General features: G+C 41.7%; 1 protein-coding gene across 1 annotated transcript; it reads right to left on the reverse strand.

Annotated features, from left to right (window-relative positions):
* Nucleotides 1–248: 248 nt before the first annotated feature.
* Nucleotides 249–3,237, reverse strand: gdf10b (growth differentiation factor 10b). Its single transcript, XM_028969749.1, has 3 exons — nt 2,885–3,237; nt 1,348–2,210; nt 249–852 (listed from the first exon to the last, which is right to left on the reverse strand). Exons 1-3 carry the CDS (start codon nt 3,126–3,128, stop codon nt 661–663), a joined length of 1,299 nt encoding a protein of 432 aa, XP_028825582.1. The 5' UTR covers nt 3,129–3,237; the 3' UTR covers nt 249–660.
* Between the last annotated feature and the right edge of the window lie 12,794 nt (nt 3,238–16,031).

The following is a 16,031-nucleotide window of genomic DNA, read 5'->3' on the forward strand; positions in this document are numbered from 1 at the left end:
GTTAACAGTATTTAATGACAACTAGGTACTTTACTGTTCATGATAATATAACTGTAAAAATCAGTATATCACAAACAATTCTGTTAATGCTATGTACATAGTGTACCAAAGAACATTTCCTCTGAAAAATAATGCGTAAAAAAAAAACATAAATCATAAAACTGATCAAATACACATCAGATGAATATGTTCTTGTGAGGAACCCTGAACACTCTCTGCAGGACATGCAAGTGGTTGGTTCGTAAAAAAAAAAAAAAAAACTGTTGAATTGCACCCACATCTGCAGCAGATGGCAGCAATGTATAGAAAAAGGAAAGGATGCAAGAAAGAAAGTCTTCATCCTTCCTTTACAATCCTTTGTAAGTATGGCTTAAAAACAAGCTATGACGACAGAAATATTTACAAAAATGTTAATCTAGTCAATGATAATGTATTATTCTGCCAGGGCAAAACAATAATGCCGTAAAATGTGCCCATAAATAGCCTGTTTCAACTATCGTTCTGCAATCCCATGTGCATCGTCACCCACGGTCTGTAAAACTGATTTTGAGGCTGTGTGTCTCTTTCTCAAGAGCTTATCGGATATGTATTTGTTTGTGTGTTTGGGGGGGCATTGTATATAATAGTCTTTTGAAAAAGAAGAATTAGAAGATGTTTCTCCTATCGACAGGCGCACGTGTCCACAGACATGTTGGGATAAACCTTCAGGACGATGCTCTTGCTGGTGTCCAGGAAGAGGACAGGCAGTGCGCTCATCTTGTCAGGAACGCAGCAAGGCTCGGGGATGCCAGGTACAATTCCTACTGCCTTCACAATGCTTTGGATGGTGGCGTGGTTGGAGGGACGAACAACCTTGCAGAAAAAAAACAAAAAACAAAGAAAGAACAAATCGGTAAGAATCAGAATCAGAATTGTATTTATTGGCCAAGTATGCGGCTAAACACGTACAAGGAATTTCATTCCGGTTGATGGTGTCCCTCAAACAGTATGAAACAACAACATACAATTTAATCAAATTGTACAAACACAATCTTATATGCACAGACCATTCTACAAGGCTAGAAGGGTCTGAGGTTTCTTCCAACCCTACATTACCACAAATGACCCGACCGAGCAGCATCTCGAGAAGAACTCTGGAGCAGTAGGTCCAGCTTTCCACTTGATTTCATACCTGATATTCGGTGGGATGGTACCCAACATCCATAAAGTGAGGAAGATCTAAACTTTGCAGGCAGTCTGGAGACTAGGAAGAGGGTCATTTTACAGAAATCTACTGCTGGGTTTCACAAAGGTCCAATCGGGATTCTGACTGGACTGATTTATTGCATTCAAATAAGAAGTTCTAACCTTTGGAATTGGAAATCCACAAGCTCCAGCGCAATAGAAGGCGTCGAATGCTTTCGGGGCCAACACCCATTCACTCCAACCAATGTCCGCAAAGTCCACCCTGAGGTACCGTCTGGCACAGAGCCTTGGTTCACTCCACTGTCTCCGTCGAGCTTTTTTCATGGTCTTCTCGTCAAAGCTGAGGACCTGGGATTTACCCAGCTCCCCTGGAATCTCCTGGCCCAGTTTTGGACCTTCTTTGGAAAAGGACCTGGGTTTGAGTGGAAAGTAGGTGTTCTCCCAAAGCTCTTTGCTTTTCGCATCAGCGTGATGGACGTCGGGGAGGAAATTGCTGTGGATCTGGTTTGCTTCTCGCTTGGCTCTCGTGTTTGGGGAAGCAGTGTCCTCGCCCACTGAGAAAGGACTGTACCTCTGCAGTGACATAGCCACACTGTTGGGTTCCGTGATGGCCAGGTCATCTGCATAGACCAAAATATATGGCAAACTGGATTTGGGGAATTGCTCCTGATGTCGGAGGTGCCTCTCACCAGAGTCAAACTCAATGGACACCAAGATGTCACCCATCGCCCGTCCCTGTGTGATGACAGAGGTGATGTTCCTTGCTTGCCAGTGTCCCTTTCTGAGGGGCGGGAGAGAGATATTTCCCAGAGGGAAGATGGCTTCTGGGGACAGACCCCTGACTATGAGATGACTTGGGGTGGGCTGATGCAGCTGCTGGACGCGACAGCTGAGGCTTCTGGAACGCCTGCAACTCCACGGCCGGTGACGCTGGTCCAGGAAATGGAAGGTGGCGGACAGGATCACCTCGGAGTCTGGGATGGAGGTCAGATTGAACTGGAAGACGACCTTGTTCTTAATGAACCCTGGAAGCACATATTTACACAGATTTAGGTAACTTTTGGAACTTTTGGAGTAGCTCCAATGAATTACTCCAGAATGAATCACTCTCAAATGAAAAAGAACGCCACTCGCCATGTGGCCCCGTTTAATAAACAGCACTTTCCCCCCTCAATTTCAATTGCATGCCCACCAGATTCTGCTGTTTTATGAGAAGGGCTAATAAAAGGATAAACAAGGCTTCTGCCACGTGGAAATGCTTAAAGCAGAGAGCCTAGACTTTTACACATTTCTCGCTCCAACACAGACCCAGCCGCGTATTCACGTTTTAGCTTCTGTCACCCGGCTCATAACGTGGCGTTAAATTACATTCTCCTCCCAAAAGTATTAAAACCTGCAAATGTAAATTTGCTCGTTATAGGGTGGTAGTAGCCGAGTGGGTATGAACCAGGTTCGAACCCCACTTACTACCATTGTGTCCCTGAGCAAGACACTTAACCCTGAGTGTCTCCACCCAGGGGGGGACAGTCCCTGTAACTACTGATTGTAAATAGCTCCGGATAAGGGCGCCTGATAAATGCCGCAAATGTAAATGTTCTAATAATTGTCTCCAGAAGGCCATTTGTTAACGCCGCGATAGAACCTGTAGGACTTTGGTACACGTTGGTTAATTGATTCGTATTTTAATAGAGCCACTGACCGGGAACCGCTCTGAAGCTCCTCACGGTGTTCGCGTCCCGTTGCCGGTGGTCTTTGGCGAACTTGTCGTAGATTTTGTACATGTTTGCGGAAGCGGCGTCGCGCGCGTCGCCGCCGCCGCCGCCGTCCGGCGCGCGCTCCCGCGACGCACGGTCGCGCGCCTCCGAGTCCGCCGACGTCGCGTCGGTCGCGGGCAACGACAGCAGCAGATGCGCGAGGAAAAGCAGCGAGGACGCAGCCGCCATCGCGTTTTATTCCGTCAGATTCTGCCGGCGGGGAGAAGAAATGAATTCAAAATAAATCCACGGCACGAAAGTGGCTCTAATTCGCTCGTGCAGGGTCGCCACAGCTTTATACACTTGTCTCTCCACGCGAGCGCGAGCGCGTGGGGTCGTTCTGCTCAGCCAATGACAGACACTGACGCTCCAGGCCACCAGCCAATCAGAACCGAGACCGCAACCTCTCTAAAAGCTGCTAAATATATGTTTGGTTAAAAAAAAAAACTGAGGTAATCTGATTTTCCCACCAAAAAAAAAAACATTTGAGAAGTATGGGACAGAATTATCACAACCGGACCATTGTTACAGACTGCATGTTTAGTCTGGGAAAATGTAATATTCTGCACCCCTTTAGCCTGAATGCTTTATTTTATGTTCTCAGCCATGCACACAATGGAAATGGCTCTTCATCTTCATGTGTTTTCAATTGATTTCTCTCTCACGTTTCACACTGGACTTGTGCACGATTGCACATGTGGATTTGTTTATCACAAGGGATTAAGCACGAGCTTGAGTTCTGGTGGGAAAAGCCACATGGCTCGGGCTCATGCGTTCAATCTTGAGCCTGAAATTCTGATCCGTGGAGCAATTTCCTTTAACGAACTACAGATTCAGTTAGCCTGGAGATTCACTGGGACACGTCTTTAAGTTTTCTGGGGGGGGGGTCAGGTGATGCGGGTTCTGGGGTCAGTTTTGTCCCTAACCTGGCAAAGAATCAGACCGAATCCGGCCATACCTCACACTGACTTCTCTGTCTCTCCTCCTTTACAGAGGCTCACTGTTGTTATGAGGGAGGTGGTGACAAGTCGGCCTTCTAGGGTCATTTACCTTTAAAACACCTTTGGTTGGCAAAATTGGAATCACTGGGGGCCTCTTTTCACAGAAGAAGTTGGTGTTTCCCTCCTTTATGGATGTGGTACCTAAGTAGAGTTTATTTATCTTTTTTTTTCACCATCCATGGTAACACGCTTTTTTCTAAAATGGTGATTCCACAAACCTGGCTCAGTATTCATCAATGTTTTGTACATTTATAAGATTTATTGAACATTGTTCTCAGTATAATCTATCTATCTATCTATCTATCTATCTATCTATCTATCTATCTATCTATCTAGCTATCTAGCTATCTAGCTATCTATCTAGTATTGCAGTCGTATATGACGACACATGCAAAACATTTTTTACTGCATGAATGAGAACTGATCTCAGTTCATGGCTCATTCCTCCGATATTTGCCTAGAGTGTCCAAGTGGCCTTAAAAGACAATCTGCAATGTTTCTTCTGGCCAAACACCAATCACCCCCCGACTGTGTTTCTTATTGCTGGCTTGGACTAAATGACCACTTTAACTGATTCGGTCATGGATGTCCAAGGGCCATAAAAACCTCTCTTGGCTGGCCAGGCTCTGCCAGAATGGCAGTGTGTGTTTTCATCGATGTCTGGCCTTACCTCATATTTAGCGACTGCTGTGGATCAGTGTCCAGCCAAGACAAGAACTGAAGCTGACAGGCCTGGTCTTCCAGAAACATCCGGATGTCCTTTCGTATTCAAAATGGGACAACTGAGGCCAAAAGAGAGAGGCAGAGCCCTAACGCATGGCATCATTTTATCAGTAAACATTGCTAAAGACAACTGAGAACGGCTCGAATGCAGATGCATCCAACTGCAGATTGATATAAAATACGGTCAAACAAAAAAAAATCAAATTGTGTGTTTCTTTCAGCCTCCAGCCAAGCAGCGCCGCGGGCTTGTGTTTGTTGAAGAGGGCACTGACCTTTCTCCGCATGCTGTCCTCTGCGTGCATGAAAAGTGAACCATCCATCATGTGGGTTCAGACATTTAGGCCTGGAAAACAAAGGTGGTGTGCCGAGTTCCCCATGGACCGCTAGTCCCTGGCAATGCACTGCATTTGCAAAAGTCGCACCAGTCCACGATGCTCAAACTAGACCTTGGCAATAAAAATAGCTCAGTGTAAACAAATAGACATGAAATGTGCAGAACGTCTCTTAATTAAATGTTTTACATTAGTAGCCCTCAAACTTTTTAACACCACCATCGAAACCCCATTGTTATAAGCAGTACAAATCAGTAGTGTATTCCTAATACTAATATTATTTATTATTAACTGTCATCCACTGTCAAAACTGCAGTCAAACATACAGCAAGTGAGGATATTTACTTTACTACATTGAAGATATTAAGAACAATAACTACAGTAATCTTAACAATAATCACAGAGAGTCCTGGCCACTAGCACTAGAGGGTGCCACACATTTGGCTGCATGCACCACAGTTTGAGAACCTAGTTTACATGTGTTGTAAAATAAAAAGTGAAGACCTATAATGTTCTTTTTTGGTTAAAAATGTATTCCTCAAAAGCAATAAAAAAAAAGATTTGGAAAGACCAATGTGCATGCATTCAAGTTTGAAATACATCATGACGTTGCATTTTCTAAGCGCAGGTGGTTTTTTAGAAATATGGAACAGACTTGGGAACGAAGCCCAAAAGGAATGATTCTGTTCTCAAAATAGGTTAGACAAGGCATTGCAACATCTAATATTTAAACATTTACAGCATTTATCAGACGCCTTTATCCAGAGCGACTTACAATCAGTAGTTTCAAGGACAGTCCCCCTGGAGAAACTTAGGCTTAAGTGTCTTGCTCAGGGACACAATGGCAGTAAGTGGGATTTGAACCTGGGTCTTCTGGTTCATACTACCACCCTGGAACAGTCATACAGGGAGTGCAGAATTATTAGGCAAATGAGTATTTTGTCCACATCATCCTCTTCATGCATGTTGTCTTACTCCAAGCTGTATAGGGCTTCGTTCCCAAGTCAATTAAGCATATTAGGTGATGTGCATCTCTGTAATGAGAAGGGGTGTGGTCTAATGACATCAACACCCTATATCAGGTGTGCATAATTATTAGGCAACTTCCTTTCCTTTGGCAAAATGGGACTTGACAGGCTCAGAAAAGTCAAAAACAGTGAGATATCTTGCAGAGGGATGCAATTGCAAAGCTTCTGAAGCGTGATCATCGAACAATCAAGCGTTTCATTCAAAATAGTCAACAGGGTTGCAAGAAGTGTTTGGAAAAACCAAGGCACAAAATAACTGCCCACGAACTGAGAAAAGTCAAGCGTGCAGCTGCCAAGATGCCACTTGCCACCAGTTTGGCCATATTTCAGAGCTGCAACATCACTGGAGTGCCCAAAAGCACAAGGTGTGCAATACTCAGAGACATGGCCAAGGTAAGAAAGGCTGAAAGACGACCACCACTGAACAAGACACACAAGCTGAAACGTCAAGACTGGGCCAATATCTCAAGACTGATTTTTCTAAGGTTTTATGGACTGATGAAATGAGAGTGAGTCTTGATGGGCCATATGGATGGGCCCATGGCTGGATTGGTAAAGGGCAGAGAGCTCCAGTCTGACTCAGACGCCAGCAAGGTGGAGGTGGAGTACTGGTTTGGGCTGGTATCATCAAAGATGAGCTTGTGGAGCCTTTTCGGGTTGAGGATGGAGTCAAGCTCAACTCTCAGTCCTACTGCCAGTTTCTGGTACAGGAAGAAGTCTGCATCCTTCAAGAAAAACATGATTTTCATGCAGGACAATGCTCCATCACACGCATCCAAGTACTCCACAGCGTGGCTGGCAAAAAGGGTATATAAGAAGAAAAACTAATGACATGGCCTCCTTGTTCACCTGATCTGAACCCCATTTAGAACCTGTGGTCCATCATCAAATGTGAGATTTACAAGGAGGGAAAACAGTACACCTCTCTGAACAGTGTCTGGGAGGCTGTGGTTGCTGCTGCACGCAATGTTGATGGCGAACAGATCAAAACACTGACAGAATCCATGGATGGCAGGCTTTTGAGTGTCCTTGCAAAGAAAAGTGGTTATATTGGTTGCTGATTTGTTTTTGTTTTGTTTTTGAATGTCAGAAATGTATATTTGTGAATGTGGAGATGTTATATTGGTTTCACTGGTAAAAATAAATAATTGAAATGGGTATATATTTGTTTTTTGTTAAGTTGCCTAATAATTATGCACAGTAATAGTCACCTGCACACACAGATATCCCCCTAAAATAGCTAAAAATAAAAACAAACTAAAAACTACTTCCAAAAACATTCAGCTTTGATATTAATGAGTTTTTGTGTTCATTGAGAACATGGTTGTTGTTCAATAATAAAATTATTCCTCAAAAATACAACTTGCCTAATAATTCTGCACTCCCTGTAAACCTCGAATCCTTGACTTTGAGGTTATTTTTTTGAGGTTTCTACCTGTAATCAACTTGCTTGAGAAACAAATGTGACTTTAGGTGTTGATTGAAAGCCATGATGCAGTTGGCTTCGAAAGGCAGCTGCCTCTTTTAAAACATCTGTTACTGTTTCTGCCGAGGTCTGAGTCGGAGCAGAGGCCAGCGAACCACCAACATCCCCCGTATGCTTATGCGCTCTATGGCGCGACGTAAAGCGTGAATGGTCAGAGAGCATCGCGCCCCGTTCACGTGGCTATCAATCACTTCAAGGGCTCCCAAACAGGAAGGCCATTTTCCCATCATCACTCCATCAGCGAGGCCATTTCACCCAGCATTAATGCAGCAAATGGATAGGGCCAGTGGCCTCTGTTTTCTTTCTGCAGTTCGGCCTTTTTTCATCTGCATGTGCATAAATCACTTCTGATAAACTGCTGCAACGAAGCATATTTTTCTTTTTTTCTTCTTTTGTTTTTTGCTTGATCTAATGGCCTACATTTACACTGTAAATTGTGAGGTAGCCAATTCAGATAGATAAATTAAAAAAAAATGAAGAATAAACAGCACTGCATGCAAATTTAGAGTGCCTATTTTTTTATACGTACATTATTAGTATTTCCTCCATTGATGCCAAGTTTGTCGTCATCAGACTCTGGATGACTAGTGTAACCTCCATGCCAACTTAAATTATTTGCACAATTTCCTAACCAAAGCTGTAACACGAGAATAAAGTTGTATTATTACAAAGATATTGTATTTCAAAAATTCGACAATAGTCATAACCTTATAGGAATAAGATTGTACTATTACAAGAATAAAGACATTTTATTACTAGGTTAATATCTTAACATTATGAGGATAAGGATGTAATATTACAAGAAAAAAGTAGTAACATTACTAGAATAATCACAACATTAAAAAGCATAATATTGCAGTTGCATAATTATACATAATTCTCAAAATGTTATGAGTAATCTCTAAATCCATTAGGTCTTCTTTGTAATCAATCAAAAAAAAAAAAAGCACAGTTGTAATTTCCATGGATAAAACAGGCATAAATTGGCTTTTAGTGTAATGTACTAATGTCTACTCAGGCAATGGGAAATGCGTGTTCTGAAACGTATCCAAGATAATTTCGTCAGTGCTTTTCTTGGATGAAAATTCTCATGAAACCTTATTATTTCAAAGTAAAAATATCAGAGGTGCTTAGTTTACAAGACTGACTGATTTTTACCCTGATTTCAGTTTTTCCTAAAAAGTACCTTAGGATCTGCAGGTCTTCAGCTGTCATTTTTGTACTACAAAAACGAACCACAGTTAATATTAATAATTAAAAAGGTGATGATTTTAGGAAAAAGCGATGCTTTGGAATATGACAGCGTAATGCTTATTGTAAAAATGGTCAACGTGGTTTAGGTTCTCTTCACTTACTTCAACTGACTTCCTTAAATGCCAGCCTGTTTCTTTTGTTTCAGAAAAGTTCTGACAACGTGTGTCTGGGAATGTCTTGGCTGTTTGACTGCTGTTTTAGTTTAGTTTAGTTTGGCTGTTTTAGTTTCCTAGATCGGAAGACTAATCCAAGCAGGTGAGATGTGGAAAATAGGATTGTCCAGAATAGTTATGGCACACACAGAATCTGAATGTAACGATAAAAGTGGAAGCCAGAAATTAATTCTTTAGTTGCACGTGGGATTTAATTAGGTAATTTATTATATATATATTTAGATTCTCACACAATGATAATGATAATTTGATTTGGTATAGTGTGTAGTGTAGGACTGGGGAGTAACTGGCGAGAGTTTCTGAACTGACAGCTGTGACACGCCCACCTCTCGGCCCGGGGGCAGCTTTGATCTCTGCATCTCTGTCAATCAGCATTAGTTACTCCTCGTGAAGTGCAGGCAGAGGTTTCCCTCGCTGCTCTGCTGTCACGTTGGCCCCTTTGCAGACTGCATGCTGTCTGTGACTATGGGACAAATTGATTTAAAGCCGTAAACTAGTTCAATTTATCTTTTGTTCACAGCGTGTTCCGAAACGACGTTCTGTCATTCAGCAAAAGATTTCACCACGGAGAACGCCTGCTTGCATTGGTGAGTTGAAGCCGGTACTCAGAACATGCTTCAGATTATTCCACCGAGAGAAGATTGGCCGGATCTGATCCACGTTGTGGTTTCAGTATAAAGCTCCCCTTATTCCACAGTCACCCTGCAGAACCCTGTGTTTCGCAACTGATCAGCAAAAATGTAGCGGTGGTGTTTAAACGGGCCTGTCCTTACAATGTATTCGGTTCAGACCCATGATTCTGAATCTTATTGGGCTTTTTTTTTCCTTGCATGCATACGAGGACATCACTTTTTGCTTTATATGAAATAATAATAATAAGGCACCTTTGTGACACACATTTTATATATAACAAAAGTATTTTAACAATTTGCATTTGATGATCCTGTAAAATACTCACACTTGCCATAACCACTTATTCCTATGCAGGGTCGTGGATTTTTGTGCACACCTGTATATCAACCTGGGTCTCAATCAGCCTACATAACTCTGACATAAAAACAGTATTTTGTGGACTGATTCAATCATCACTCACTCACTCACTTTTCATAACCGCTTAGTCCCTGTTGCCAATTCACCTAATGTGGATGCCTTTGAACAGTGGGAGGAAACCAGAGAGCCTAGAAGAAACCTGCAACAACGAGAGCAAGCATGTAAAAGCATTAACACAATTGGCTTGTTAGTACATGGCTTAACCTGACTTAACATGATCACTGATGGTTTTATTTGGAGTTAAAAAAGTTAACAAAAAAAAGTAATCGTCTATCAGCCTGACAACAGTGCCACTGAACAGTGCGTCTGTGATTAGGGCGCCTGTAGGACGGAGGTGAGACCAGCGAGATAACGCTGCTGCAGTAATACTTAGTTTTCAAGTTCCTGACAACGGTCACATGCTTATTTCCATTCTGTTTTAGGCCATTGTGCCTGTTTTGTTTGTGTTTTATTAAAATCCCTCTCATAAAATGTCACTGTTCTGCACCTCTGTTCGCCTTGAGACCCGAGTCGTGACAGAATTACTACGATAAATCCTAATTTTTGATTCTCAGCCTTCCACGTCCTACATTCCTGGTAACTGGATTAGAATAAAGTTGGCATCACTTGGCTTTCTTGCAGCAACACATTCTGAGTTTCTATGTAAGAGTATGTTTTTTATTGTCATTACACTTTCATAGAATAAAATGTCTGAAATTGTCCTTTGTGAAACAACAGTAAAAAAACAACAATTGAACAACAGTGCATGTCTTAGGTTAGCATAAAAATCAGTAAAAAACACTGTATAATACAGTTTAACAATAGCTTAATAGTATGATAGTTGGCCAGGTTATGAGAAGAGCAGGTAATGAAAGTGAGCACATTTGGTCCGTAACTGTAACTTTTACCTGTTTTTAGAGTAAAAAATTTTATAGTAGCAAACTTTTTTTGCCATGTTTTTTTCAGTCAGGCCGCTGGCCAGGCACTGTATCATGTGAGCTCACGATTTATATTTTATATGATAGTGAATTTTTCTCTGACAAGCTTCCAACAGTTGCTGTTTTATGCTTCACCTGAATTATTTCACTAATTACACATTTTTGCAGTCTTTTGCTTGGAGCTGATTGTCAGGAATAATGGCCTGACCCCATTATGAACCATTGACATCACATCTCTGGAAAATGTGACTGCAAGGCTGTGCGAAGTACCTTGCTGCACATTAGACTTCCCTTTTCATGTTTTTCCTAATCATGCTGACAATAACTGCTGGCTGCTGAAATAACAAATTCCAGATATCAGAAATCTATAAAATAAAACAGCAAAAAACAGAACATCTGAGACTCTGGAGCGGTCCCTTATTTAGATTTTCATTTTCATACCCATGAACCATTGATTAGGGGGCATGGGTGGCATTGTGATCCTGGAACATGCAAGTGTCACATATTGTTTCCTAGTTTAGTTTCATGCTCGTATTTTGTGAATTCATGGGATGAAATTTGTGAATTAGTGCTGCTTTCAACAATTTAATTTCACACAAAGATATATTCAAACATATTAAGATATTTGATTTATGGTTGATGGTTTACTTCATTTTACTTAACCTTATTGTCACGTTGGGCTGGACATGGCAAGGAAGGAGGACGCATATGCACGACTTCATTTACATTTACATTTACATTTACAGCATTTATCAGACGCCCTTATCCAGAGCGACTTACAGTCAGTAGTTACAGGGACAGTTTCCCTGGAGCAACTTAGGGTTAAGTGTCTTGTTCAGGGACACAATGGTAGAAAGTGGGATTCGAACCCGGGTCTTCTGGTTCATAGGCGAGTGTGTTACCCACTAGGCTACTACCACCACTTCACACGACAGGGGTTTAATACATAACACTAGACAGGGGGACATCAACACGGTGCATTTTCCTAATGTATATTAGATATATAATTTATATGAAAGTGAAAGGGAAGTGATTGTCGTTGAAACACAGCACAGCACACGCTACACACAACGAAATGTGTCCTGTGCATTTAACCCATCACCCTTGGTGAGCAGTGGGAAGCCACGACAGGCACCCAGGGAGCAGTGTGTGGGGACGGTGCTTTGCTCAGTGGCACCTCAAAAAACACACACACACACACACACACACACACACACACACACACACACACACATATTCATATTCACACACACATCTTCATATTACAACATAACATTTTGTTTATATATATTACAACATAAAATCTTGTTTATATATATATATATATATATATGAACATTGTGAAGCAACACTGAACAATTTATAATATTGGTACAAATAAATATAACATTGTTAACAGATAAATACCTTTGCATGTACAGTACAGGCCAAAAGTTTGGACACACCTTCTCATTCAATGTGCTTTCTTTATTTTCATGACCATTTACATTGGTAGATTCTTACTGAAGGCATCAAAACTATGAATATATATATTATAAATATATTCTTAAAACATGTTAACTGTAATAATAATACATGTATAGATAGTAAACAATAATACCTAAATAATAGAAAAAATAATAAATACATTTTATGTACTGTAACTATTTTATGTAGTGTAACTGTTATTCCTTTATGAACAGGATCATCAATTATTTTGCCCGAAAAGCTGTTCTCACGTTTTTCATGCCATCAATTGGGACTGAGGTGGGACGGGAGGGGGTGGGGTGGTTGTTTTAAGGGCCACTGCAGACTGTGTGCAAGGGCTGTGATCCCATTGGCTGAGCGACTCAGCGGGGGGGCAGCTTTAAATACGCCGTTCGGCTCAAGATGAAAAGGTCACAGCGAGAAAAATACAGTATTGTCTCCAGGCCTCCTGTGAGAGACAATAGTGTTTCTGACCTCCGCCTACCCCTGTCAGACATTTCACCTTGAATATGGCCTCAACTTATTCAGCTCTTAACTTCAAAAAGCGCTTTGTTTGGAAAGCAGTATTAGCTTTTTGTGACATTTCTAATGTCAACATTGGTGACATTTCTGGTTTCTCTGGAGGCACACGCAATGACACTTCAAAATGCGTTGTGGCTGGGATGGTGGAGTTGGCAGGGATGGGGTTAGAAATGAAAGAACGCGTGCTGTGAGTGGCCCAAAGCATCCCTAGGGATGGGTTTGAGTTAACGTCATCGTTCTTTCTGGACCGAGAGGCAGCAGTGAGGGGACGTCCCAGACACAGGATCGGGCCACCCCTCCCGTCGTTCCCTCAGTCTAGACACATTCAACCCACTTCTCCTTCTACCTGCTTCCATTCATCGAACTGCCAGTAAAAGCAGACGGGAAGCCAGGTTAAAGACGGACGGCCGCTGGTCAAAGGGAAGTCGGCATAAGCGAGAGGGGAGGGGCACGGACGCTTGTTATTCCCATTCACTGGGTCACGGAAGTCCAGGCCGCAGCAGGATGGATGGAAGTTAGACAGTTGATATATTTGGTTATGGCCGCGGTGGGAGCGCCGCAGGCTGCGGGGGAGCCTCTCTCGTAGTCAGAGTTACTAATATTCGCCTGGGCATGAAATACGTCCCTCTTTCCACGTGGATGTTTTCCTACACAAGATATTTAAACATTTCTTATTTTGACATCTTTTATCGAGGGCTGCATTCCTTGATCCGCTGGAACAGTGATTGCTTTAGCAGTGATGGTTTCATCACAGGGCTCATCACTGGCCGAACGGTGGAGATCGCGCCAAGTCTAGCAAATCGTCCATCTCCAGCGCTGAGCGTGGACTGCTTTATTTCATCGTGAAATTTTAATGTGTGGAAAAATAACAAGATGGAAACCCGAACCCCCCTCCCCTCCGCACCCCCACTTCTTTTTTCAGGGGAGACATTTTAACAAAAGGCTTCTGTTGTTACTAAATCAGTGTTAATTTGTGACCTGGCGAGGCAGAGTTTTTTAAAGGAAGCATGTGGAGAATATTTGGTTCACACAGCACTCATAGATCTCACATCCCGTCGTGCCTGCACAAATTTTTGAAAACGAATCACAAAGATCTAAAAGGTCCGTCTACAGTATTGTGTTGCTAAACGAAAAACAGTTTTTTTTTTTTCAACCTTTTATCCAGATGTCATTATATTTCGTTTCCTGTATGGGTTCCAAAAAACAACAGGGCGTTCATATTGAACATGTGACTTCAGAGCACAGATGCTATACAGCACATGGGTTTTGCTATTAAATTTTAGGAATGTATTATGCAAAAACACCCAAGCAACTCCTGGTGCAACTCAACCCAAGCAAGACCTTATTTAATTACTATTTTAATTTAATGTTTTTCTGATAAACTAGTATACTAGTTTTATACACATATGAAAAAAATATGTAAACTAAGAATCAAAGTGAGCAAACAAAAGGTCAATGAATCATTTGGTGTTTGTTCTTTTCAAATCTTGTTCATTTCTTATTAGTACACTTGCAGAAGGGCAGGGGTTTTGTTGGATTCAGGGGTGATCTATTAATTATACCAATTGGGTGCTAATGATCATCAGTTTCACATATACGTTGGTACGCAGTCATTTGCTGAAACAGAACCACTGTGTAGGAGGATTAAAACTTGGTGGGAAACAATCAAACTCTGCTATGCGAAAGACAGTTTCATGACACGGGTCATGACGCCACGGCAAGACTTAACACAGCATCCAAATACATGGTAGTATTATGCATCAGCAAGGACTGAGACCAGCAATCACCAGGCAAATATTTCAAATCACATTAGGGATTCAAGATGTGCTGTTCAAGCTCTTTTTTGAGGAAGCACAGAGAAACAGGCAATGATAACAATGGCAGATGCAGTGAAGAAGATGCAGTGGTTGGCCAAAAAAAATTCCCTTTCCAATCGGAATATGTTCAGCATTACCATCTGCTAAGAACTGGCAGAAACCAGTGAGACCCAGGAACACCCAACACTGTCCAGAGAAGTCTGGCCAGAAGTGGTCTTCATGGAAAAGCCATAGCTCTGATATGGAAAGAATGCCAAACAACACAAAAACATAGGAACTAGAGTGCAGAAAAATGGCAGCAGGTATGAGTCAATATTTGAAATATTTGGCTGTAGCTGAAGACGGTTCTCTCACTGAAGGCCTAGAGAGCAGCATAATAAAAAGTGTCTGCCTGCAATAATGAAGCATGGTGGAAGTTCTTTGTAGGTTTGGGGCTGCATTTCTCAAAATGAAATTGAAGATTTAGTCAGAATTAATTCTGTAATCAATCCTGAGATAATTATGCATCATTTAGAAGTACCTAAAACATCCTGGAAATGTTGGCATGGACACGCTGAACCCAGATCTCGACATGATCAAGTCAGTCTGGGATTATGTGAAGACACAGGTTTTGAGGAAGCCTACAGGTGCAGGAGATATGTGGTTATATCCATATATATATATATGTAAGTATGTATTTTTGATCACTCGGGAATAATGAGATTAATTAAGGAAAATACAAACTATGGAGCCCTTTATGGAGCCCTGACCAATCAGGCCGGATTGTGCTCAGCAGTGATCAAACAGGGCTCCCCAATCAGGTGCATGGCATCCTGCTGTGAGCTCCCAGGGTCCCCAGGCTTCACAATATTAAATATATACATGATAGATTACCCTTTTAACATTGAAAAATCAGCACCACAGACAGCTCCTGTATATGGGTTGTTCATTATCTATATGTTAACAATTAGGTAGCTACAAGGATTCACGGGATTTATCGCTAATGAAAGTGAGAGTTCATCAGCAACAATGGCACTCATGTACTAAAGTTTAGTCCAGTGTTAGTACCTGATCTGTACTGCTTGCTTGTTCCGTTCAGCAAATTTCTGGCATGGATCAGCCCTCAAAGCATCATTAGAATGGGAATTCAAATTCAGCAGCCAACATTGCTGCTAGTGGTAGAGAAGCATATGCTAGAGCAGTTTGATCCATTTTATGAAAAAGTGTAGACTTAGACAAAAAAGGTTTAAAAAATAAATTAAAAATATAGTTGCAACTGCAGGTTAAAAAAAATAGTTGCAACTAAAGGTTAAAACCAGTTCATCACTATTGCCTGAGCTGCC

This window comes from Denticeps clupeoides, chromosome 2 (assembly GCF_900700375.1).
Source record: "Denticeps clupeoides chromosome 2, fDenClu1.1, whole genome shotgun sequence".
NCBI classification, from domain to species: domain Eukaryota; kingdom Metazoa; phylum Chordata; class Actinopteri; order Clupeiformes; family Denticipitidae; genus Denticeps; species Denticeps clupeoides.